At 45.8% G+C, this 24,475-nt stretch overlaps 1 protein-coding gene across 1 annotated transcript in view; it reads right to left on the reverse strand.

Moving 5' to 3' along the window:
* Positions 1–24,475, reverse strand: part of DST (dystonin) — a 690,084-nt gene that overhangs the window by 647,865 nt on the left and 17,744 nt on the right. Inside the window, exon 3 of the mRNA XM_040349874.1 lies at positions 6,591–6,782. Coding sequence (XP_040205808.1) covers positions 6,591–6,782 — 192 coding nt within the window. The remainder of the gene's footprint in view (positions 1–6,590; positions 6,783–24,475) is intronic.

Below are 24,475 nucleotides of genomic sequence, written 5' to 3' on the forward strand. Positions count from 1 at the left end.
CCTCACTGTGCCTCACTTTGCCTCACTGTGTCCATGTGCATGCCTCACTGTGTCCATGTGCATGCCTCAATGTGTCCATGTGCATGCCTCACTGTGTCCATGTGCATGCCTCACTGCGTCCATGTGCATGCCTCACTGTGTCCATGTGCATGACTCACTGTGTCCATGTGCATGCCTTACTGTGTCCATGTGCATGCCTCACTGTGTCCATGTGCATGCCTCACTGCGTCCATGTGCATGCCTCACTGTGTCCATGTGCATGCCTCACTGTGTCCATGTGCATGCCTTACTGTGTCCAAGTGCATGCCTCACTGTGTCCATGCCTCACTGTGCCCATGCCTCACTGTGTCCATGCCTCACTGTGCCCATGCCTCACTGTGCCCATGCCTCACTGTGTCCATGCCTCACTGTGCCCATGCCTCGCTGTGCCCATGCCTCACTGTGTCCATGACTAGACTGACGTTTAACATGGGAGTCTATGGAAGGGGTGCCCGGATTTGAAAAATCGGTGCTCCCCGGCTGTAGGTCCCCCCGGACAACAAACTTTGCACACTTGTAGAGAAAGAGTGGGGCTACGGCCGGCCGGTACCGGGTCCCCAAAGTCCAGGAGATCAGGCGCAAAAAGGTGACTCGAGTATAAGCCGAGGGGGGGCATTTTCAGCAAAAAAATGTGCTGAAAAACTCGGCTCATGCCGCGTACACACCATCACTTTATGTGATGAAAAAAAACGACATTTTCTGTGAAGTAAAAAACGACGTTTTTGAAACTTCAATTTTCAAAGACGAAGTTGCCTACACACCATCGTTTTTCTCACAATGTTCTAGCAAAGTGAGGTTACGTTCCACCACGTTTTTCCATTGAAGCTCGCTTCATAAGTAGCTTCTGGGCATGCGCGGATGAAAAAACGTCGTTTTAAACGACGTTTTTGCTACACACGGTCAAGTTCTGTGAAGTAAAAGTTGACGTTTTGAAAAACGACACATAAAATTGAAGCATGCTTCAATTTTTTTTGGTCGTTTTTTAGAAGACATAAAACTACGTTTTCCCCCACACACGGTCAATTAAAGTGACGTTTTTAAAAACGTCATTTTTTTTCATCACATAAAACGACCGTGTGTACGCGGCATTATACTCGAGTATATACGGTGCATAAAATTAAAGCTGTATTGCAAGTATACAGTAGACACTATGCTATGTAGCATGTAGACAGTTTTTATTGTTTTGGGTTTAGTGACACTTCAACACTACCCCCCAATTGAAGCTGAGGGGAAATTTACTGTATTACTTTATAACAACATCAATAAAAAGAGTTTAAAGAAAAAATCAAGGGGTAAAAAGTCTAAAAAAAGAACCACAACATCTATACATTTTGGTTTTAGATTTTTTTTACTCTTTAGGCAAACAAAATGTCATTCAGTTATGGTTTACCTTACCTTAGAAATAACAAGAAATTGCACAGGGCTTTACAGACCAACATTGAGGCCTGAAATACAGTAAAACCTTAGTTTGCGAGCATAATTCGTATTATAATTATAATCCAAAGCACTTGTATATCAAAGCATTTTTTTTACAGGGTATAAAAGAGAAGAGAGGCGCCTCTAAGTGTAGCAATTGTTGCTAAAAAAGTTGCTAAATGTTGTACCTTCATTAAATGTAACAATATTGCTACACTTAGAGGCAACTCTCTTCTTTTTTATACTCAGTTGTGACATGACGCTACTCTTATATCAAGACATCGCTTGCATATCAAGGCAAAATTTATAAAAACATTTTGCTTGTCTTGCAAAACGCTCTCAAACCAAGTTACTCTCAAACCAAGGTTTTACTGTATACAACTCTTATCAAAACTTGACAGAAGCAGAGGATTCTAAAACTCAGTTGAATCAGTTGGACAAAAATCTATCAACATATTTTATGCGGGAAAAAAGGAGCGGGAAATACTGTATGAGGTGTTAGAGCTTAGTTAGATCAGTTTTCAGGAAATCTTTGCTGGAGTTTATAGGGAACCTTCTGGAAACTATTTCTGTCATTTGAACACAAGCATTATGTCACGTCTGCTCTTCTACTTTATTACCATATAACAGCCAGACCATAATGAATCTGTAAAATTACAAAACATGACAGAACCACCATTCAGTATAGTTCTCTAGAATGTTTTACAGTGTGTGTAATCAAATCATTCTGATTTCTATGTATATAGTTTTACAGTATCTCACAAAAGTGAGTACACCCCCCCACACTTTTGTAAATATTTTATTATATCTTTTCATGTGACGACACAAAATTACACTTTGCTACAATGTAAAGTAGTGAGTGTACAGCTTGTAAATTTGCTGTCCCCTCAAAATAACTCAACACACAGCCATTATTGTCTAAACCGCTGGCAACAAAAGTGAGTACACCCCTAAGTGAAAATGTCCAAATTGGGCCCAAAGTGTCAATATTTTCCAGCACTGCCTTAACCCTCTTGGGCATGGATTTCACTAGAGCTTCACAGGTTGCCACCGGGGTCCTCTTTCACTTCTCCATGACTACATCACAGAGCTGGTGGATGTTGGAGACCTTGCGCTCCTCCACCTTCTGTTTGAGGATGCTCCACAGTTGCTCAATAGGTAGACAAAAGGAGGAGGATTGGGACTTTGAATGAGGTATGCATGAGAAGACTCAAAGATAGGACAGTGTGATATGGATGTGTTTATTTATCTAAAACACATAGCAGAGCATGCGATTTCGAATGTATACATCAGGGGTCCTCAAACTACGGCCCGCGGGCCAGATACGGCCCACCAAGGTCTTTTGCCCGGCCCTCCTGGCCTTTTGAGCACAGGTCAGGCTGCATTACTGGGCACAGATCGGGCTGCATTACTGGGCACTGAAGAGGCTGACTGCATTACTGGGCACAGGGCAAGCTGCATTACTGGGCACAGGGCAGGCTGCATTACTGGGCACAGGGCAGGCTGCATTACTGGGCACAGGGTAGGCTGCATTACTGGGCACAGGGCAGGCTGCATTACTGGGCACAGGGCAGGCTGCATTACTGGGCACAGGGCAGGCTGCATTACTGGGCACAGGGCAGGCTGGATGCATTACCGGGCACAGGGCAGGCTACATTACTGGGTCCTGGAGAGGCTGGCTGCATTACTGGGAACAGGTCGGGCTGTATAGATGGGCACTAATCAGGCTGCCTTGCTGGGCATTGGTAAGGCTGCCTTGCTGGGCACAGGTCAGGCTGCATAGATGGGCACTGATAAAGCTGCATTACTGGGCAGGCTGCGCTGCTGGGCACTGGTCAGGCTGCGCTGCTGGGCACTGCTCAGGCTGCGTTGCTGGGCACTGGTCAGGCTGCGTTGCTGGGCACTGGTCAGGCTGCGTTGTTGGGCATTCATGAGGCTGCATTGATCCGGCCCCCCAACAATCTGAGGGACAGTGAACTGGCCCCCTGTTTAAAAAGTTTGAGGACCCCTGGTATACATAATAGTAAACAGATGCTCAATAGGGTTTAGGTCTGGAGACACGCTTGGCCAGTCCGTCACCTTTACCCTCAGCTTCTTTAGCAAGGCAGTGGTCGTCTTGGAGGTGTGTTTAGGGTCATTATAATGTTGGAATACTGCCTCAGTCTCTGAAGGGAGGGGATCATGCTCTACTTCAGTATGTCACAGTACATGTTGACATTCATGGTTCCCTCAATGAACTGTATCTCTTCAGTGCCAACAGCACTCATGCAGCCCCAGACCATGACACTCCCACCACCATGCTTGACTGTAGGCAAGACCCACTTGTCTTTTTACTCCTCACCTGGTTGCCGCCACACACGCTTGACACCATCTGAACCAAAAAAGTTTATCCAGTAATCCATGCCCTTAGTCTGCTTGTCATCAGAAAACTGTTTGCAGGCTTTCTTGTGCATTATCTTTAGAAGAGGCTTCCTTTTGGGGTGACAGCCATGCAGACCAATATGATGCAGTGTGCGGCGTATGGTCTGAGCACTGACAGGCTGACCCCCCCACCCCTTCAACCTCATGCGTCTATTTCCCAAAGACAACTTCTGAATATGACACTAAGCACGTGCACTCATCTTCTATGGTCGACCATGGCGAGGCCTGTTCTGAGTGGAACCTATCCTGCTAAACTGCTGTATGGTTTTGGCCACCGTGCTGCAGCTCAGTTTCAGGGTCTTGCCAATCTTCTTATAGCCTAGGCCAGTGACGGCGAACCTTGGCACCCCAGATGTTTTGGAACTACATTTCCTATGATGCTCAGCTACACTGCAGAGTGCATGAGCATCATGGTAAATGTAGTTCCAAAACATCTGGGGTGCCAAGGTTTGCAATCACTGGCCTAGGGCATCTTTATGTAGAGCAACAATTCTTTTTTTCAGATCCTCAGAGAGTTCTTTGCCATGAGGTGCCATGGTGAACTTCCAGTGACCAGTTTGAGAAAGTGAGAGCGATAACACCAAATTTACACACCCGCTCCCCATTCACACCTGAGACCTTGTAACACTAACGAGTTACTTGACACAGGGGAGGGAAAATGGCTAATTGGGCCCAATTTGGACATTTTCACTTAGGGGTGTACTCACTTTTGTTGCCAGCGGTTTAGACATTAATGGCTGTGTGTTGAGTTATTTTGAGGGGACAGTAAAATGTACACTGTTATACAAGCTGTACACTTACTACTTTACATTGTGGCAAAGTGTAATTTCTTCAGTGTTGTCACATGAAAAGATATAATAAATCATTTACAAAAATGTGAGGTGTGTACTCACTTTTGTGAGATACTGTAAATGTAAGTGTGAAACTATAAGGATGTGTACACACGACCGGTCCAAATCGATGAAAACGGACTGAAGTTCAGTTTCATTGGTCCAAACCGACCGTGTGTACGCCCCATTGGTCTGTTGTCCTTCGGTCAAAAAAAAGAGAACTTGCTTTAAAATCGAACCGATGGACGGCTGACCGATAGGTCAAAACCAATGGTTAGTACACAAAAGCTTTGATTCAAAACCCGCGCATGCTCAGAATCAAGTCGACGCATGCTTGGAAGCATTGAACTTCGTTTTTTTCAGCACGTCGTGTGTTTTACGTCACCATGTTCTGACCCGATCGGTTTTTGAAACAATGGTGTGTACGCACATCAGACCATCAGTCTGCTTCAGCGGTGAACCAATGAAAACGGTCCGTCGGACCATTCTCATCGGATGGACTGACTGTGTGTAAAGAAATGTGGGAATGACTACAAAAGATGCATGGAAGAGCTTATCTCAGCAATAAACTATATTTGACTAGAAAGCTACACCAAACCAAGGTGATGAAAGACCAGGCTATGCAGGATTACCTAAGACACACCTTGGAAATCGTTGAATGCCTGAGAGGTATAGGAGAAGAAATAAAAGATTTTCATGTTGCAGCACTATTCATCAGTGGCTTACCAGAAAGCTATAAAAAGGCTTGTCAAAGCACTTGATGCACTGTCAGTCTGTTCTGTAGGGTTATATACAGAATTTATAACAAAAATGGTTACCAAATGATAACTGTCATGTTGCTTGTGCTTTCAACTGAACTGTCAAGCCATCAAATGACTGGTGTCATAACTGATTACATGTGCAGCACCATGGCAACTGCAGATAAAACAGAGGCTAAGATGGAAGACAAATTTACGTATGAAGGAGCTGTTTCACCTGCCAAAGGATTTCTATTTCTGTCTATCCAGTCCTAAGATTTACATAGCTCTACCACACCACATAGCATGTTTTGGCAGGTAAGAAACAGCACTGGGAGGCATTTCTTCACAGTGCATGTGCCGATGACATCATCAGCACAGTATACAGTAAATACCTCCTAAACGGCGCAGGTTTAGAAGATATTTACAGTACCTATAGGTAAGCCTTATTCTAGGCTTACCTATAGGTATAACTTGCTAAGGGAGGTTTACAACCTCTTTAATTGTGTGTATGCTCATCAATGCCTGGGTAAAAGTCAACATTAGGCGGAAGCCCCCGGCTTGCAGTTGAGCAGTTCGTTGTGTGCACTAATTTGACATACAGAGTTCCTCTGTGAAACGTTTCACCTCGTGTCACTACACACCTTTTCCAGTTATTGTTGCATTTAGAAAGGACACCACAGAGCCTGTGCCATCTCCACCAGTCCAGCATACATTTGCCACCTTACGCACAGTGACAGAATGGGGTCCCGCCGTGCACTAAGCACAGACCTCATGCATGCACTTAATTAACCACTTTACCTCCAGAAGATTTATCCCCCTTCTTGGCCAGGATTTTTTTTGCGATACAGAACTGCATTATTTTAACTGACAATTGTGCGGTCATGCAGCACTGCACCCAAATAAAATGTATGCCCTTTTTTCCCCACAAATAGAGCTTTATTTTTGGTGGTATTTGATCACCTCTGCATTTTTTTTTTTTTTTTGTGCTATAAACAAAAATGACTGTCTGCTGTTATCGGGGCCAAAGTTTATCTGATGTAATACTTATCAGTGGTTCTATGTTTCTTACCACCAGGTGCACACAGAGGCCATAACCAACTGAGTTTATGTACCAAACCAAGCTTTGACATTGGTAGACACTTACTGGTTTGCGGGTGGGTGTCACTTGGACAGCCTGATAAAACTCTGGCTGGACTCGGCTACTTCTCTTGATTTTTCTTTTCCTCAAAGGTGAAGTGATGTCTTGGTCACTCTGCTGGACTTCTACTGGAGGCTTTGTTTCTTCAACACGGGCTCGTGTGTACCTCCTCAAGTGACGAGGGCTTGGCCTAATTCCCTAGAGAAAAAATCAGAGTCCATTTTACATCACTTGCAAAGGGACATTGGAAGGCTATATAAACAGCACAGTCAATTATTATATGCACACCCAGGTTAAAGGTATGTAAACAGCAGAAGGATACAAAATACATTTATTGCTTTTTTCCTTTTACAGGAACTAGAGGTGTGTATATATCATATATGAGACCACTTGTCAGGTCATGTGTCAGTGCACTGTGACTCTTTAGTACAGAGATATGTAACAATATTTTTCACACACCTATGAGTATAAATGGTTAAACATTGTACTGTTTATGAAGCTTAAAGCTCCTTATTTATAATTGAACACATTTCAAATTGTGCAATGCACCTACAGCAAAAATCCTTTTATCCAGTGTACATTTGAAAATGAAAATCCTGATTAGTGTTTTTTAAAAACAGGGAGACATTTATAACTTTGGGGTTTGTTTCTAAAACATTTGTTGCAGGAATGTAAAATATATGAATGCAAACTGAATTTAATTGTATTGTATGGTTTCAAATAAATAAACTCCTGTATTATCACCACCACCATCTAGTGGCCTAAATGTGGTATAATTTTCTAAAATAACCCAATTAGAAAATATAACACATTGTGGCCACTAGATGGAGCTGATGATACAGGAGTTAAAGGGGTTGTAAACCTTCCCGTTTTTTCACCTTAATGCATCCTATGACCAAGGATGTTTACACAATTGCCTGCCCGTGCCATGCTGCAGACGTATATCTGCGTGCGGCGGGCGGCAATCGGTTAACAGAGCCAATAGGGAATACAAACGTAACTGTAGCACTGTCCCGAAGGAGCCACCTGGTAATTTGGGTTCTCTGTTCTGCGCCTTGATTCAAAGAACAATCCCAGTTCCTCTAGTACACCTGGTTGGGGGAAAGACGCTGAAAACACTTAACCCCCTTAGCGGTATCCCCGAGCGTGACTCGGGGTTGGTTTTCCATGTTAGGATCGATAACCCCGAGTCACGCTCGGGCTGGACGTGCAGAGTGTGCAGCGGCGCGGCTTACCTTTCGCTGGATCCACAGGCAAGTTACTTACCTTGTCCCTGGATCCAGCGATGCATCCCTGCTGTGTGAGCGAGCGGGACCTCCTCGCTCGATTCACAGTCTCCCCGTGTGCCGCCGATCTCCGTTCCCTGCGACGTTACGACGCACGGGAGCGGAGATCGGCGCCAAATTCAAAAAAGTAAACAAACACTTTACATACAGTATACTGTAATCTTATAGATTACAGTACTGTATGTAAAAAATACACACCCCCCTTGTCCCTAGTGGTCTGCCCAGTGCCCTGCATGTACTTTTATAAAATAAAAAATGTCATTTCTGCCTAAAAACTGTAGATTGTCCAAAAGTGTCCCTTTATGTCAAAAATGGCTTTAGATCAGCTAGAAAACAGCGATAATAAATTATAATCACTTGCAGAAATGTGCGATAGCGATTTGTGGGGAAATTCGTCATAAAAAAAAAAAAAATAATGACAGCGACAATTCTGCAACTGAGCAAATTTCAGTGATTTTGAGTTGATTACATTATTGAATAATTTTTATTATAATTATATTATTATTTATTATAATTATTTATAATTATTTATTATATTATAATTTATAATTTTGTTTTAAAAAAAAAATCATACCCGGGATGCCTACAAGACTCTTGCTTGGTCAGATTTAAGTGAGTTATTTCTAAAAATTACAGACCTACAGTATAAAACGCCAAATTTCCTTGCAAATAATTGTACCGCTTTTGGTACGTAATTCCAGACAGAATCATACCGCCAGGGAGGTTAAAGGAACACAAGTTTAAATACCTTTAACTCGGTTGTGAATTAGTATCAGGAAATAGACACAAGACCATTTATTGGTAAATTAACTTAATGTATTGGTATGGGTTTGAGTAAATGGTGGTTTAAGCATAAATGAGCACACAGAGGAAAGATTCAGACATAGTCTGCTAAAATATGTGATCTCTAGGTCAAAGTGACTTAGGTAAGAGCTCTGTACCACTAGACTGGAATCAACTTATTAATCCACAAGATCAGAAATAAGCAGTGCCTATAAACATTAACTGCAATATGAATAATACTACTATTACTAATCTAGAGTGTACTTTTTGAGAATGGCTAAGATATGATACAGTCCCCTGAGAGGTACCTCTTAGCATAATCAATAGGTGAAGGTCTCTGTGTAAAGGGGCTGTTTTTAATCCTAACTCTTCAGCTGGCTAGCATCGGGGCCTAGTTGTACCATTGGTGCACATGAGAATCGTACCAGTATGGTCAATTCCCAAAGAGCTCATTCCCTCTCTCTAGCAGCACATAATAAATCCCCACAGCAGCGGCTCATCAGTCCCAACGATATTGCAGCTCACCGACCTGTCACACACAGCAATTGGTGCACTTTTTGCTCTGCACCCAGGTGACTCTGGCTGTCGGCAATCCCAAACTCAGCACCCCTGATCCTGTTCAGGCTGCCCACATGTAGCAGTGATGGTGCACACTGGACAGCAATGTGCACTCTCCGGTCTCCCTCACAGCAAAAGGAAGCTGTATTCTGTACAGCCTGAGAAAACGCAGCTCTTTCCGCCCCCCCCGGCAACTTCTTGAGGAATGCAGTTCAAAAGCTGTTAATTGCAGTAGAATCTCTCCCCTCTGGACTACAGTCCACACAGTTCAGTGCTGCATGACTCAATCTATTGAACTCTTCCTGCTTAGCAGCCCGCTCCTATTGCTGATATAGCTGCTAACCAATCAGAACCCCAGGGTAGCAGCTACAGAAAACTTCCTATACTTTATTAAAGACAGTTAACAAGTATTTTCAATAGGAAGTCAGCAAGGCAGGGAACAAATGACTCTCAGCAGTTGTTCTCTTTAATCCAGCCAAGAAAGCTGCCATCTTAGCCTCTGTTTGATCTGCAGTTGCCATGGTGCTTCACATGTGGTCAGTTATGAAACCAACCATTTGATGGCTTGACAGCTGGGCTGAGGGCACAAGATAAAGTGACAGTTGTCGTGCACGATAGGCCTTCAATGTAACTGTCTTGAGAAACTGTTAATTTGATGGGTTTAGTCCTGCTGTAACAAAAATAGTATACTGAAGTGTGATAACCATGGCAACCGGTTCACTGAATTCTCAGTATATTCATGTGCAGTAACCATGGTAATCACTTCACTAAATTCTTAGTTTGCTTACGCGTGCAATCAGTTAACAGGATTCTTGGTATACTGAAGTGTGGTAATCATGCAACCGGTACACTGAATTCTTAGTATATTGATGTGCAGTAACCATGGCAACCATTTCACAGAATTCTTAGTATACTGAATTGCACTAACCATAGCTACCAATTAACCAATTTCTTTAGTATATTGATGTGAAGTAACAATGGAAACTAGCTCTTTGAACTCTTAAGCCCCATACACACGACCATTTTTCATGTCATGGAAAAAAACGACGTTTTTCTCGACGTGATTCTTGTCAAGCCTGCCTTGCATACACACGATAATGAAAAACTATAAAGGGGAAGTTCCATTCGAATGGTGCCACCCTTTGGGCTGATTATGCAAATTTCTCTTCTTTTCCCATAACTTGCTTCTGAACATATGCGTTTTTTTCCCCGTCAAAGCGTACACACGACCGTTTTTCACAACGAGAAAAACGACAATGTCAAAAATGAAGAGAAAAAATAGAGCATGTTCTAAATTTTTAATGCCCATTTTTCTCGTCGAGAAAAATGCTCTTGAGCCTACACACGGCCGGTTTTAACGACCAATTTAAAAAAAAATATTTTTCTCGTCATGAAAAATAGTTGTGTGTACGCAGCATAAGTATGATGTTGTGTGGCAGCCATAGCAAGCAGTTAACTGATTCTTAGTGTACTAAAGTGCAGTAATCATGGCAACCAGTTAATTGAATTCTTAGTATATTGGTGAGCAGTATATATAGCAACCAGTTCACAGATATCTTTGTATACTGCTTTGCGGAAATTGTATGATAGTTAGCAATGTTTCCCGATACCTAACCTTAGTTTGCACTGAGACAGAGTCTTCTATGTGAGCCAGTTTATCTCGCCATTGGGAAATATGAACTTGAAAACAAGCATTTTTCTTCATAAAAAAATCTGTCTACAGTCTAAATCAATTAATAAGTTAAAGGAGCTCAATAAAACACCTGCTCAAGGCAAACAGCACCATAAAGTGTATGTTAGGCCAAAAACTTTAGAAGTAAGGGGAAATCTGTAATAGGGACACAGAAAAATCAAAGTGAATCACTTTTCAGAAGATCCTGTTGGCTCCTAAAAGACCTTTTTTTTCTGATTGGCCTAATACCCCACAACTTTGGCTCAAAGTTGCAATGTGTTCCCATTGACTTGAATGGATAAGTCAACATGGCAGCCAATGTGTTTTAGGGGCTCAGCACTGCCCGTAATTAGGGCTATGAACAACACAGACGTAGTGAATCATCCATATTAATTAGAATATATATAAACATTTTTGAATAGTAATTTTTCAAGTATAAAATGATTAACAGTTTCAAGACTGTCCACTAGATGGAGCGAAGCTCCTATTGGACACAAAGGAAACAAACATGAACATGAATTCTCACTTTGAAGATTGAGAGTCTGTGTATAGTGAACACACAATTCAGATTTTCTTAACAGGTTCAACTATTAGGATATATCTAAGATATCAATGTAAATAAAAAAAGTGACACGGATTCTAGCTTTCCAATATGTGGCTTGGCTTCTGTATTATGTGGCCACTGTGATTAGGGTTACCCCCTGTCCGGGATTCACTCGGACAGTTTGGGTTTGGAATCATGCGTCCGGGTTTCAGACTGCCTGAAACCCGGACACATTATTCAGACTGGACTATGGCTTCTCTGCAGGGTTGCTGGCTGCAGTTGTCTAAGCTGAGAGTGTTTGTTACACTCTCTTTCATTCTGCCCACAGCCAACACTAACAACCCCCCCCCCTCCAAACACACACACAGATGGGGAAAGGAGAGGGGGCTCAATCTGCACCTCTTCCTCCCGCCCCTACACCTCTGTGTCTTCCCACACTCTAATCCCGAGGTCTGTGCCTCAGAAAAGGAAAGTGGGGGCTGGAAATTTGAAGTCCAGCAGCCTCAGATACATCTGGGTGAGAGGTGCTGACTACCAATAGGTGAGTGAGCTCACCATCCATCCCTGTCCCTGACTGAAGACTCTCCCCTCTCTCTCCTGCCTCTGAGTGAGTACACTAAAGTAAATCAGGGTTCTCAGAGCACCTCTTATACATCAGAGTTCCCCTTTACACCAGAAGACTCCTACATCAGAGTCCTCTCCGTACACGAGAGTTCTCAGTGTTCCCCCTTAAATCAGGGTACCCAGAGCATCCTTTATGTTACAGTCCCCAGAGTTCTCCCTTACATCAGAGTCTGCAGTGTCCCCCCTTACAGTGAAAGGGAACTCTGATGTAAAGGGGGACTCTAGTTATTAACTTCATATGATTATAAATGTTATTTATTAGCAGAATATATGTGTAAAAAAAAATGCTGCAAACCCGAACACTTTAGCAGTGTTCGGGTTTGACTTAAAGAAAAGTTGGAAACCCTAACTGTGATTGGTTCACAGCAGTCACATTATGGAGAGCCTGTCCTGCTGGCTCCCGATAGGAAGCCTTGACCATGAGCTATCAGTGACAGCTCCGTTAGTGTTAGTGTGCTGGCAGTGCGTGGTGAGCATACTGGCAGCACACAACCTCCTGCCGCCATGGATGCATATGTATGGTGGCTAAGCCATAAAGCCTTTCCTGTCACCATTATAAGTGCTATACAATCATCAAGATTGTCCAATTAACATTTTTATTTCTCTCTATGCTGCTGTTTGAAAATACCTCTTCTTGGTAAAACAAGTGAATGGGACTATGCCACAACTGTCCTGCAATTGTGACCAATGTTATTGCTCTCACTCTTTCATACTGGTCACTGGAAGTTCAACATGGCAACTCATGGCAAAGAACTCTCTGAGGATCTGAAAAAAATAATTGTTGCTCTACATAAAGATGGCCTAGGCTATAATAAGATTGACAAGACCCTAAAAACTGAGCTGCAACACGGTGGCCAAGACCATACAGCGGTTTAACGCGAAAGGTTCCACTCAAAACAGGCCCCGCCATGGTCAACCAAAAACGTTGAGTGTATGTGCTCAGTGTCATATACAGAGGTTGTCTTTGGGAAATAGACATATGAGTGCTGCCAGCATTGCTGCAGAGCTTGAAGGTGTGGGGAGGATCAGACCATATGCCGCACACTGCATAAAATTGGTCTGCATGGCTGTCGTCCCAAAAGGAAGCCTCTTCTAAAGATGATGCACAAGAAAGCCTGAAAACAGTTTGCTGAAGACAAACAGGCTAGGGACATGGATTACTGGAACCATGTCCTGTGGTCTGATGAGACCAAGATACATTTTTTTGGTTCAGATGGTGTCATGCGTGTGTGGTGGCAACCAGGTGAGGAGTACAAAGACAAGCGTGTCTTGCCTACAGTCAAGCATGGTGGTGGGAGTGTCATGGCCTGAGGCTGGATGAGAGCTGCCAGCACTGGGGAGCTACAGTTCATTGAGGGAACAATGAATGACAACATGTACTGTGACATACTGAAGCAAAGCATGATCCCCTCCCTTCGGAGACTAGGCCGCAGGGCAGTATTCCAACATGATAACGACCCAAACGCACCTCCACACTTACACGACCACTGCCTTGCTAAAAAAGCTGAGGGTAAAGGTGATGGACTGGCCAAGCATGTCTCCAGACCTAAACCCTATTGAGCATCTGTGGGGCATCCTCAAATGGAAGGTGGAGGAGCTCAACGTCTCTAACATCCACCAGCTCCATGATGTCACCATGGAGGAGTGGAAGAGGACTCCGGTGGAAACCTGTGAAGCTCTGGTGAACTCCATGCCCAAGAGGGTTAAGGCAGTGCTGGAAAATAATGGTGGCCACACATAATATTGGCACTTTGTGTACTCCTTTTTTTTGCCAGCAGTTTAGACATTGTGTTGAGTTATTTTGAAGGGACAGCAAATTGACACTGTTATACAAGCTGTACACTCACTACTTTACCATGTAGCAAAGTGTTATTTCTTCAGTATTGTCACATGAGAAGATATAATAAAACATTTCCCAAAAATGTGAGAGGTGTAGTCACTTCTGTGAGATACTGTATATTGCAGTTCTCAGATGTGGTGGCTGTTTTTAGCTTTCTCTATTTCCATTTTTGCCCTTCGTTTTCACCTAATGATCCTACCAGGAACACACTTTCTGTCATAGAGTGACAATCACTTGCTATATGTTATCCATGGACAACTATAGAAGCCCCCCTAGCCCTATAATATGGGGGGTGTACTGCAGTTCTCAGTGGTAAACAAGGAAAGGCTGATAACAGTCCTTGAGATTTTAGTGCAGCAGATTCAGAGTACACAGGAAGTTAGGAGCTCCCTGGATTCCTGGCAGGAGACACAACATGGGGAAATGTGCATGTCTTGGATGTCCTGATTTTTTTCATATATATACAAAGATGAGCTTTTCAGCATAGACTAAAAATGATGAAGTAAAGTAACCAATGCATGGTTACCTTTCTGTCTCCCTTGTGATATATTGTTTGCTTTAAAACTTCAATGGTACAAGTCTGTAGATACCCACACTACAGTAGGCTCTATCAGATTAGACAGTATTTCCTGACCAAGCAGAATAACACGTGACCCTTCTATTTCTAAAAGTGCATATCCTAGAGATTTAAATTGCTACTGGATACATGATCTGAAATAGTCAAGGACATCCCAAAGGTGAAGGTGCTCCAAGTCTATTTTATCCTTTTATCAAGGAAACTGCCCTGCCCCCGCAGTATGGCTAAATCGGTGCGTCACCATGAAATGCACTTTCCTTGCATTGCTTCATTTTGAAATTATTTCCAGGCAGCCTAGCAAGATTTATGTGCGTTTTATTACAGTACTCTGCACAAGCACAGTATGGTTTATGGGTCAGACATTAATTAGAACGAAATGTATTATGTAGTTCAAAGGATTAAGATAGAACATATTTGAAAAGTCAAATTCAAGTGTTGACTCTGACTATAAACTCCACACGCTGATATACATTTTTTCCCCCTTAAAATGAAACTAAACTCTGGTTTAAACAACATTCTATTCAAGTATGTATTCCTAACTCAAAAGAAGTCCAGTTTATTTCTCTCAGCCTCCTCCAAATGTTCATCCTCCTTATATTTGCTAGTGTGACCTGAAGTCCTGTTAGAAGGTTATATGTAGGTTATAGAGCAAACACTAATTAAAGATAAAGAGCCATCTGCATCCAAATCCCTCAATGAATAAGGTTTAGAAATGTTTCCTGTAGCAGGATTTGGTGTGGGATGATGGGTATAAATAGTCAATGTGTGTGTATAGATAAGAGCTTGGTCAAACCCCAATCAACTGGACCACATAAACAAAAATCATATCTGATAAGAGAAGATTTATTATTACAAAAATAGGGTATAAATATTTAACAAATGTTAAATCAGTCAGACTCAAAATAGAAAAAGTACTAAAAATGCAAGTATCTGCACGTAGTCTTCATCATACTACTAGTTTCGCCCTGATGGGCTTCATCAGGAACCCGTGGAAGGTGATAGTCTATGTAAGTAAACAATATAATACCATTACATGTCCAAGATATCACAAATACATAATACAGATGGGGGAAAAAAACAGAAGAAAAACAGAGGCATATAAGGCAAATATAATTGTAACATCGTTGTATTAATATATACCAATGGGCAAGGTCAGTGCGGTTGCTATGGACAGGGGGACAGCCCTTACCTGAAATATAGTTATTTTTGATATTTAACCCCTCAATACCAACGCCGCATATGTGCCTTGAGCTTTGGTATCCCTTTAATCTGCATCTAAAACCTATATATACATATATACATCTTCTTGACCATCAGCTCCTGTCCATCTTCTCCTTCTCTCATTAGGTTCACATATGGGCCAGTGTTCCCTGGTTGTCCTACCTCAAACGTGCAGTGGTGTCCCCCGCATACCGGGGATACCCCCATCTAGGACATAGCTTCCTTGCGGTCGCAGTCTCACAGGTTTTCACCCCACATATTTCAGGTAAGGGCTGTCCCCCTGTCCATAGCAACCGCACTGACCTTGCCCATTGGTATATATGAATACAACAATGTTACGATTATATTTGCCTTATATGCCTGTTTTTCTTGTGTTTTTTTCCCCCATCTGTATTATGTATTTGTGATATCTTGGACATGTAATGGTATTATATTGTTTACTTACATAGACTATCACCCTCCACGGGTTGCTGACGAAGCCCATCAGGGCGAAACTAGTAGAACCTCAACACATGGGGTATGAAGAAGACTACGTGCAGATACTTGCATTTTTAGTACTTTTTCTATTTTGAGTCTGACTGATTTTAGCATTTGTTAAATATTTATACCCTATTTTTGTAATAATAAATCTTCTCTTATCAGATATGATTTTTGTTTATGTGGTCCAGTTGATTGGGGTTTGACCAAGCTCTTATCTATACACACACATTGACCATTTATACCCATCATGCATCATCCAAAATCTCACACCAAATCCTGCTACAGGAAACATTTCTAATCCTGTTAGAAGGTGGCTACATTCATTTTACAGGGTCCCATTGTGTGTAAGAACGTAGTCACCCTCTCTTGCTCACTCCCGAGATGGACTAGGCATTGGACTATGGGATTTGTAGTGTGCATAGAGCAGTACAAAAGACCTCACCAATATGCACTGCTTGTTCCAAACAAATGGAAGGGAGGGGTTCGGGAGCTGCAGGAGTAAATTACAATGAGACAGAAAAACATATTAAGAACAATTTCATAAAATGCAAAATAGTTTACAGGACCATTAAGTAGTAGATGTGTATGGATTATTTTGGTTTTTCCTGACGAGATTCCTGCCAAGATTCACTTGCTGGCAGGGTGTACTCACACACCATTCAAAAGGACCGCCGTTCTTTTGAATGACACGAACGCTGTGACGTCATCGGCTATGACGAGCATGCGCTCGTCACTTTCGATGCCGTCGCCGCTAACTTGCTTCACCCTACCTATGCCTAGGAAGCTACCATGTATGCGTCAAAGTCATTTCGAGCATCCGCGGTTTTCCATGGAGAGGTAAGTATACACACGCTCGGGTTTCTCGGCAGGAAAACACTGCCGAGAATCTCACGACGAGAAAATAGAAAGCAGGTTCTCTATTTTTCTTGTCAAGATTCTGGGCAGTTTTCTTGACGAGAAACCTCAAAGCCTCGTACACACGCTTGGTTTATTCGGCAAGAAAGCTCTGCCAGCAGTTTTCTTGCTGTCTCTTGCAGAGAAGACCATGCGTGGCTTCAGAGTCAGCCAGGTGGGCTGGTGAAGAGTCAGTCTGGAGGACTGGTGTGGAAAGTTAGCCTGGAGGGCTAGTGAATGGGGCAGCTGCAGCCAAGTGGGTTAGCAGTGCCTGAAGAGGTGGTGCTGGGATCAGAAGTCACAGGAAGAGATTTGCAAGCTGTCTCACTGACATCTGCTACACAAGGGGCTGCAAGCCTTTGTCTGTAAGGGGCCATTGCTGGATCTGACTGAGAGCATGTCAGATCATCCAATAGTTATTCAGCTGGGGTCAGCAAGCAAGCGTATATAGGAGGAGTGCAAAGGGGACTCATTTTATAAAAAAAATGCTGGTATGGCTCCATTCTATCTAGATAGCTAAATTTCAGGCCCCGTACACACGTCCGAGAAACTTGACGGGCAAAACACATCGTTTTTTTGTCGAGTTCCTTCTGAAGCCGCTGAGGATCTCGGCGAGCCAAGTTTCCCCATTGACTAACGAGGAAATAGAGAACATGTTCTCTATTTGGCTCGACGAGTTCCTCGTCGGTTTCCTCGGCCAAAAGTGTACACACGACCGGTTTCCTCGGCAGAATACGGCTCCCATCGAGTTTCTGGCTGAATTCTGCCGAGAAACTCGGTCGTGTGTACGGGGCCTCAGCTTTACATATAATTAGCAGAGTACCTGGAGAGTCTTCCAGTGTTGGCTGGTTAGAAGCCAAGTGATGAGAGTGCAGAATGTCTGAAGCCCAAGCAAGATATTTGATCAGTCTGGGTGGCTGTAGGAAGGCAGGAACTGTCACATATTCTGTCATATAATGCACATGTGGGAAGCCCTGATAAGAGGACAAATGGTTGATTACATAAAAAATAAATTTTACCCACCTTGGATTTTTGTGTATAACGTTTGATAAACCAGAGACAGAGAAAATTACATAGCACAGACTTGAGAAAGGAATTACATTCCCCACATGTCAGGAATTCTATGGAATCTGACTGCATTTGATTTAGTAGAACTCAGATTGGATGTATTGAGTGGACTTTTTTTTTGTTTATCACAGCGGTACTGTTCCTGGAATTCTTGCCTACAATTGATTTTTTAAATGAAAAGGGTGTTACACTGTGATGTAATAAGACTCCCTTAGAAAGACACCTTGCAGGTTAGTTAACTAATTGTTCTCTAGCTATATGAACAATTTCTCTAATGCTAAATTTGAACATTCTTGTAAGCATGTTAGTAGCATATTAATCTAGGGGGAAATGCAGCCAATGAGAGTGGCACACCCGCCTGCATTGCGTAGAAATACTATTTACTTTCACTTTCATTGAGGGAAACAGTGGAGCGAGATCGCCTTCTGATGAACTGGAGCCAGAGAAAGGGATGGAAGAACCATTTTCTGGTTAAGGTGCGAGACAGCACTACCCAGGGATGTATTTAGGTTTTGTGCTGCCCTAGGCCTGACTAAACTCGTGCACCCCCTAATTTAAATATGACCCACCCCTTCCTGTCAAGGCCACACCCCTTGCAGTTTAAGACCCACCCTGAAATTTTCAAGTGGGGACACTAGTTCTGATGGCCTGGGGGTCGGGGGGTCAATGGATTCCCTTAATTTGCATAGATTTCCTCTCACTTCCTGTTTGGCTATGGGACAGGAAGTGAAGGGAAATCTCTGCAATGGGACAGGGATGGTAAAAAATTTGAAGCAACGCCCCCCCCCCCCCCCCCACAGTTGCAGAATGCCAACCGCCCACATACTGGAAGCAGTGCGGCCGATTTATGGGGGTGCTAAACTAATTTGCCTAACAGTGTAGCGCAAGCCAGCGGAGACACTGTCCATGCTGCCCCTCTGCAAAGTGCTGCCCTAACCCTGGGCCTTGTTGTCCTAGGCCAGGATACAGCATTGGCACTACCCTGTGCCTGTGTAAGACCAGAAAGGGCCTTTATAACATAAGATAAGACAGTCATTTCAGACACACTCGAATCACAAAGGTGATGGCAACCAGAAACACAACCGGGTAAGTGATAGTAGACAGGGTAATATCCCTGAACCTCTCCAATCGGGGTCTTTGAAGTGCCAAAATAACTAAATTAAGGTCTCACAGAGCCATAAGAGAGCATCCAGGGAGAGACACATGGGAGATATCCTATACAAATGTCTTAAATTAAAGAGTGGGAAGCCAGTATTATTTAGAATAGGATTGCAAGCATTGAGATCTGACCATTGATGTTGTAAAGAACTAAATTCTGTTCTAGGCCCACTAGCAAAGAAAGGCTAGGAGCCTTCCCATGGAGAATTTCCAGACATGTGCTGTGATAGACTTTGTAGGATATAGACTTCTTAGCTTTTAACATCATAGGGATCATCAATTCAGAGATGTCTCTCAGAACCTGGGTTTCAATCAGCAACCATGAAGCAGGATGGTAAAACTGATCTTTAGGACAGAAGATAGTTCACAGAACATATGCCAGGAGTCTGATCAGATTGGAGAACCACATTTGCCTGGCCAGCCAGGAGCTGTGGGGATGACCAGAATGCCCCCTCTCTTGAACCTACAAAGCAGTCAAAGAAGAAGCTTAAAAGGAGGAAAGACAAAAATCATGCTATACTGATCCTACAGAGCCACTAGAGCAGGGGTCTCCAAACTTTCTGAACAGGGGTCAGTTTACTGTCCCTCGGACTATGGGGGGGGGGGGGGACTGTGGCAATTTTGAGTAGAAAAGGTCCCAACGTCAGTGGGAATAAACAATGCGCCATCTTTGATGTCAGTGGGAAGAATTATGCTCCATTATTGGTGACATTGGGAGGATTGTTGGTGTCTTTGGGAGGAATTGTGCCCCATTGTTGGTGTCATTGGGTGAGATTGTGCTTCTTTTGTTGGTGGGAGGAGTTGTTCCCCATCATTGATGTCAGTTGGAGGAACTGTGCCTCATTGTTGGATGACATAGTGCCCCAAGGGCCTGATAAAAGGAAGCAAAGGGCCACATTTGACCCCCGGGCTGCAGTTTGGAGACCACTGCACTAGAGCATTAACTGCTTCTGATAAAGGGTTCCTGTACCTGGAGACTAACCTGTCCAGTTTGTTGTTGAACCTGAAAGCCAGGTGGTCCACATCCAGGGTCCCCCACCTGTGAAAGTAATCCTGGACCACCTACAGGTGTGCAGGCACTGCCAGTTGTATACACTTGGGATGTACACATCAGAGGCTAGAACGAGAAGTTTTGCCCAGCCAGGATCCGCTGTACATCTCTTGCCACAGCAAGACTTCTCTATCCTCCCTGATGGTTGATGTACGCCACTGCAGTGGTGTTGCCTGACTGAATACAAAATGAATGACCCTCTAGTTAGGGTGTCCAGTGTTCAGGGACAGCCAGATTGTTCTAGGTTCCAGAATGTTGAACTTCAATGCTAAATGGTGGGAAAGAGAATGCAGAGTGTACACATGCAATGCAACACTCCACCTAGCAGATGACATCAGTGCTCAGTATCTCTGCATTAACCCCTTTCATGGTGAAATCGGTCAGAGCTTGAATGTCAAAAATGTGTCCAGCGAACCTAATACATAGGAGCTCCCTGCTCTTGGCCAAATCACAGAGTTACACCTGTACCTGGAGAGTGATATGCAGCTAACGTACACTGTACACTCAGATCCAGTATGCACCACAATACAGAGCCCATTGCCCAATAGTCGTATTATAGGCGAACCCTACAACTGTTTGATACGGTGGAGTGTGGGTATAGCCTCCAAAGGTGTTAATGACAATATATTAATTAGATAACTGCATATAGTGACCAGCACAGAAGTAATTTAGCAGGAATCTTTGTTGAGGAGACTTGACTGAGGATAAAAGTGAGGCATGCTGGGAGTAGAAGTTATACTGTGCTGAACCACAATACATTTTTTGTTTCCCAGTGTCCATTCCTGCAAGCGGCAGTATAATTTCTGTGTCTCCTAATGGACAAGAAATAAATTATAGTTGTCCGTCATCGCCAACACCAGCCATAATGAAAAGGGCGTGGCCAGGGGCGGACTGATCATTAGGGCACTTGGGCACTGCCCAAGGGCCCCCTGGGCCAGCAGGGGGCCCCGCAGTGATTCCCCTCTGTGGCAGCTGAGCCGACATCTCTCCCTCCTGAGCCTGCACAGTGCACACAGATCATCCTCCTCGGCTCTGAAGTACACAGACAGGAGGGGGAGGAGTCGGGGAGAATAGATCTTACACTGCAGGAGCTGTGTGTAGTTTATGGATAAGGGAGGGGGTTGGGGGTCTTTGAGGGTAGAGGACATGTGCTAGTGGGGGGGGGGGGATTTGAATCTGACCCCCCCCTTCCCCAAAGCAAAAAGTTGCCACTTCCCCCTCTCTGCTCCCATCCCAGGGGTCCCTCTCTGCCCCCATCCCAGGGGTCCCTCTCTGCTCCCATCCCAGGGGTTTCCTCTCTGCTCCCATTCCAGGGGTCCCTCTCTGCTCCCATCCCAGGGATCCCTCTCCGCTCCCATCCCAGGGGTTTCCTCTCTGCTCCCATTCCAGGGGTCCCTCTCTGCTCCCATCCCAGGGGTCCCTCTCTGCTCCCATCCCAGGGGTCCCTCTATGCTCCCATCCCAGGGGTCCCTCTCTGCTCCCATCCCAGGGGTCCCTCTCTGCTCCCATCCCAGGGATCCCTCTCTGCTCCCATCCCAGGGGTCCCTCTCTGCTCCCATCCCAGGGGTCCCTCTCTGCTCCCATCCCAGGGGTCCCTCTCTGCTCCCATCCCAGGGGTTTCCTCTCTGCTCCCATTCCAGGGGTCCCTCTCTGCTCCCATCCCAGGGGTCCCTCTCTGCTCCCATCCCAGGGGTCCCTCTATGCTCCCATCCCAGGGGTCCCTCTCTGCTCCCATCCCAGGGGTCCCTCTCTGCTCCCATCCCAGGGATCCCTCTCTGCTCCCATCCCAGGGGTCCCTCTCTGCTCCCATCCCAGGGGTCCCTCTCTGCTCCCATCCCAGGGGTCCCTCTCTGCTCCCATCCCAGGGGTCCCTCTCTGCTCCCATCCCAGGGATCCCTCTCTGCTCCCATCCCAGGGGTCCCTCTCCGCCCCCCATCCCAGGGGTCCCTCTCTGCTCCCATCCCAGGGGTCCCTCTCTGCTCCCATCCCAGGGATCCCTCTATGCTCCCATCCCAGGGGTCCCTCTCTGCTCCCATCCCAGGGGTCCCTCTCTGCTCCCATCCCAGGGATCCCTCTCTGCTCCCATCCCAGGGGTCCCTCTCTGCTCCCATCCCAGGGGTCCCTCTCTGCTCCCATCCCAGGGGTCCCTCTCTGCTCCCATCCCAGGGGTCCCTCTCTGCTCCCATCCCAGGGATCCCTCTCTGCTCCCATCCCAGGGGTCCCTCTCCGCCCCCCATCCCAGGGGTCCCTCTCTGCTCCCATCCCAGGGGTCCCTCTCTGCTCCCATCCCAGGGATCCCTCTCTGCTCCCATCCCAGGGGTCCCTCTCTGCTCCCATCCCAGGGGTCCCTCTCTGCTCCCATCCCAGGGATCCCTCTCTGCTCCCATCCCAGGGGTCCCTCTCTGCTCCCATCCCAGGGGTCCCTCTCTGCTTCCCTCTCCGCCCCCATCCCAGGGGTCCCTCTCCGCTCCCATCCCAGGGGTCCCTCTCCGCTCCCATCCCAGGGATCCCTCTCCGCTCCCATCCCAGGGATCCCTCTCCGCTCCCATCCCAGGGGTCCCTCTCTGCTCCCATCCCAGGGGTCCCTCTCTGCTCCCATCCCAGGGGTCCCTCTCTGCTCCCATCCCAGGGGTCCCTCTCTGCTCCCATCCCAGGGATCCCTCTCTGCTCCCATCCCAGGGGTCCCTCTCCGCCCCCATCCCAGGGGTCCCTCTCTGCTCCCATCCCAGGGGTCCCTCTCTGCTCCCATCCCAGGGATCCCTCTCTGCTCCCATCCCAGGGGTCCCTCTCTGCTCCCATCCCAGGGATCCCTCTCTGCTCCCATCCCAGGGGTCCCTCTCCGCCCCCATCCCAGGGGTCCCTCTCTGCTCCCATCCCAGGGGTCCCTCTATGCTCCCATCCCAGGGGTCCCTCTCTGCTCCCATCCCAGGGGTCCCTCTCTGCTCCCATCCCAGGGGTCCCTCTCCGCCCCCATCCCAGGGGTCCCTCTCCGCTCCCATCCCAGGGGTCCCTCTCTGCTCCCATCCCAGGGATCCCTCTCTGCTCCCATCCCAGGGGTCCCTCTCTGCTCCCATCCCAGGGGTCCCTCTCTGCTCCCATCCCAGGGGTCCCTCTCCGCCCCCATCCCAGGGGTCCCTCTCTGCTCCCATCCCAGGGGTCCCTCTCCGCCCCCATCCCAGGGGTCCCTCTCCGCTCCCATCCCAGGGGTCCCTCTCTGCTCCCATCCCAGGGATCCCTCTATGCTCCCATCCCAGGGGTCCCTCTCTGCTCCCATCCCAGGGGTCCCTCTCTGCTCCCATCCCAGGGATCCCTCGCTGCTCCCATCCCAGGGGTCCCTCTCTGCTCCCATCCCAGGGGTCCCTCTCTGCTCCCATCCCAGGGGTCCCTCTCTGCTCCCATCCCAGGGGTCCCTCTCTGCTCCCATCCCATGTGTCCCTCTCTGCTCCCATCCCAGGAGTGCAGTGGAGTACACATGTTGCAGCCTCATCAGAAATTATACACCCTGTCACGCTTGGCATGGGGCTGCTTTGCAACCATGTGCAGTACAGCGACCAATTGGTTAAAGCAGGCTATAAGGAGGCGTTGTATTGCCTCATCACATAACCTGCTTTAACCCCTTGAAACCCACACTAGCATGCTGCTACTGCGTGCATTACACATGGTTGCTGGGTGTTTGCAGAGTGGCCCTATTCACTTGATTGGGTCACGATCACCCACCAAAAGCAACATGGGGTATAATCCCTGCTGCAGCATGTGTACATCCTCAGCTGTTGCCTCTGCAGCTAAAGGGGGTAGAGACACATGTATGTAATGTGGGCGGTGTGGCAGGGACACAGGGGGGGGGGGCCCATGATCTCCTATTGCCCAGGGGCCCCATGAGTTGTCAGTCCGCCCCTGGCCGTGTCTTTTTTTCTCCCGCCAATTTTTCTTTCACATGACATTTTATGAGGTTAACATATATCAGTTATAACAAACTGGCTTTATACACCTTATTTAATATGCAAGTGTGGTGATATTTTTTAGGAGTCACTGACCTTTTTGATGGTTTCCCATCTTGTATCTTTCAGGGACTTTTCATTGGTTAGTTTCAAGCTGCAGTACCCAGGAAGAAGAATGAGCCAGTACTTACCAGCTT

This window comes from Rana temporaria, chromosome 4 (genome assembly GCF_905171775.1).
Source record: "Rana temporaria chromosome 4, aRanTem1.1, whole genome shotgun sequence".
Classification (NCBI taxonomy): Eukaryota; Metazoa; Chordata; class Amphibia; order Anura; family Ranidae; genus Rana; species Rana temporaria.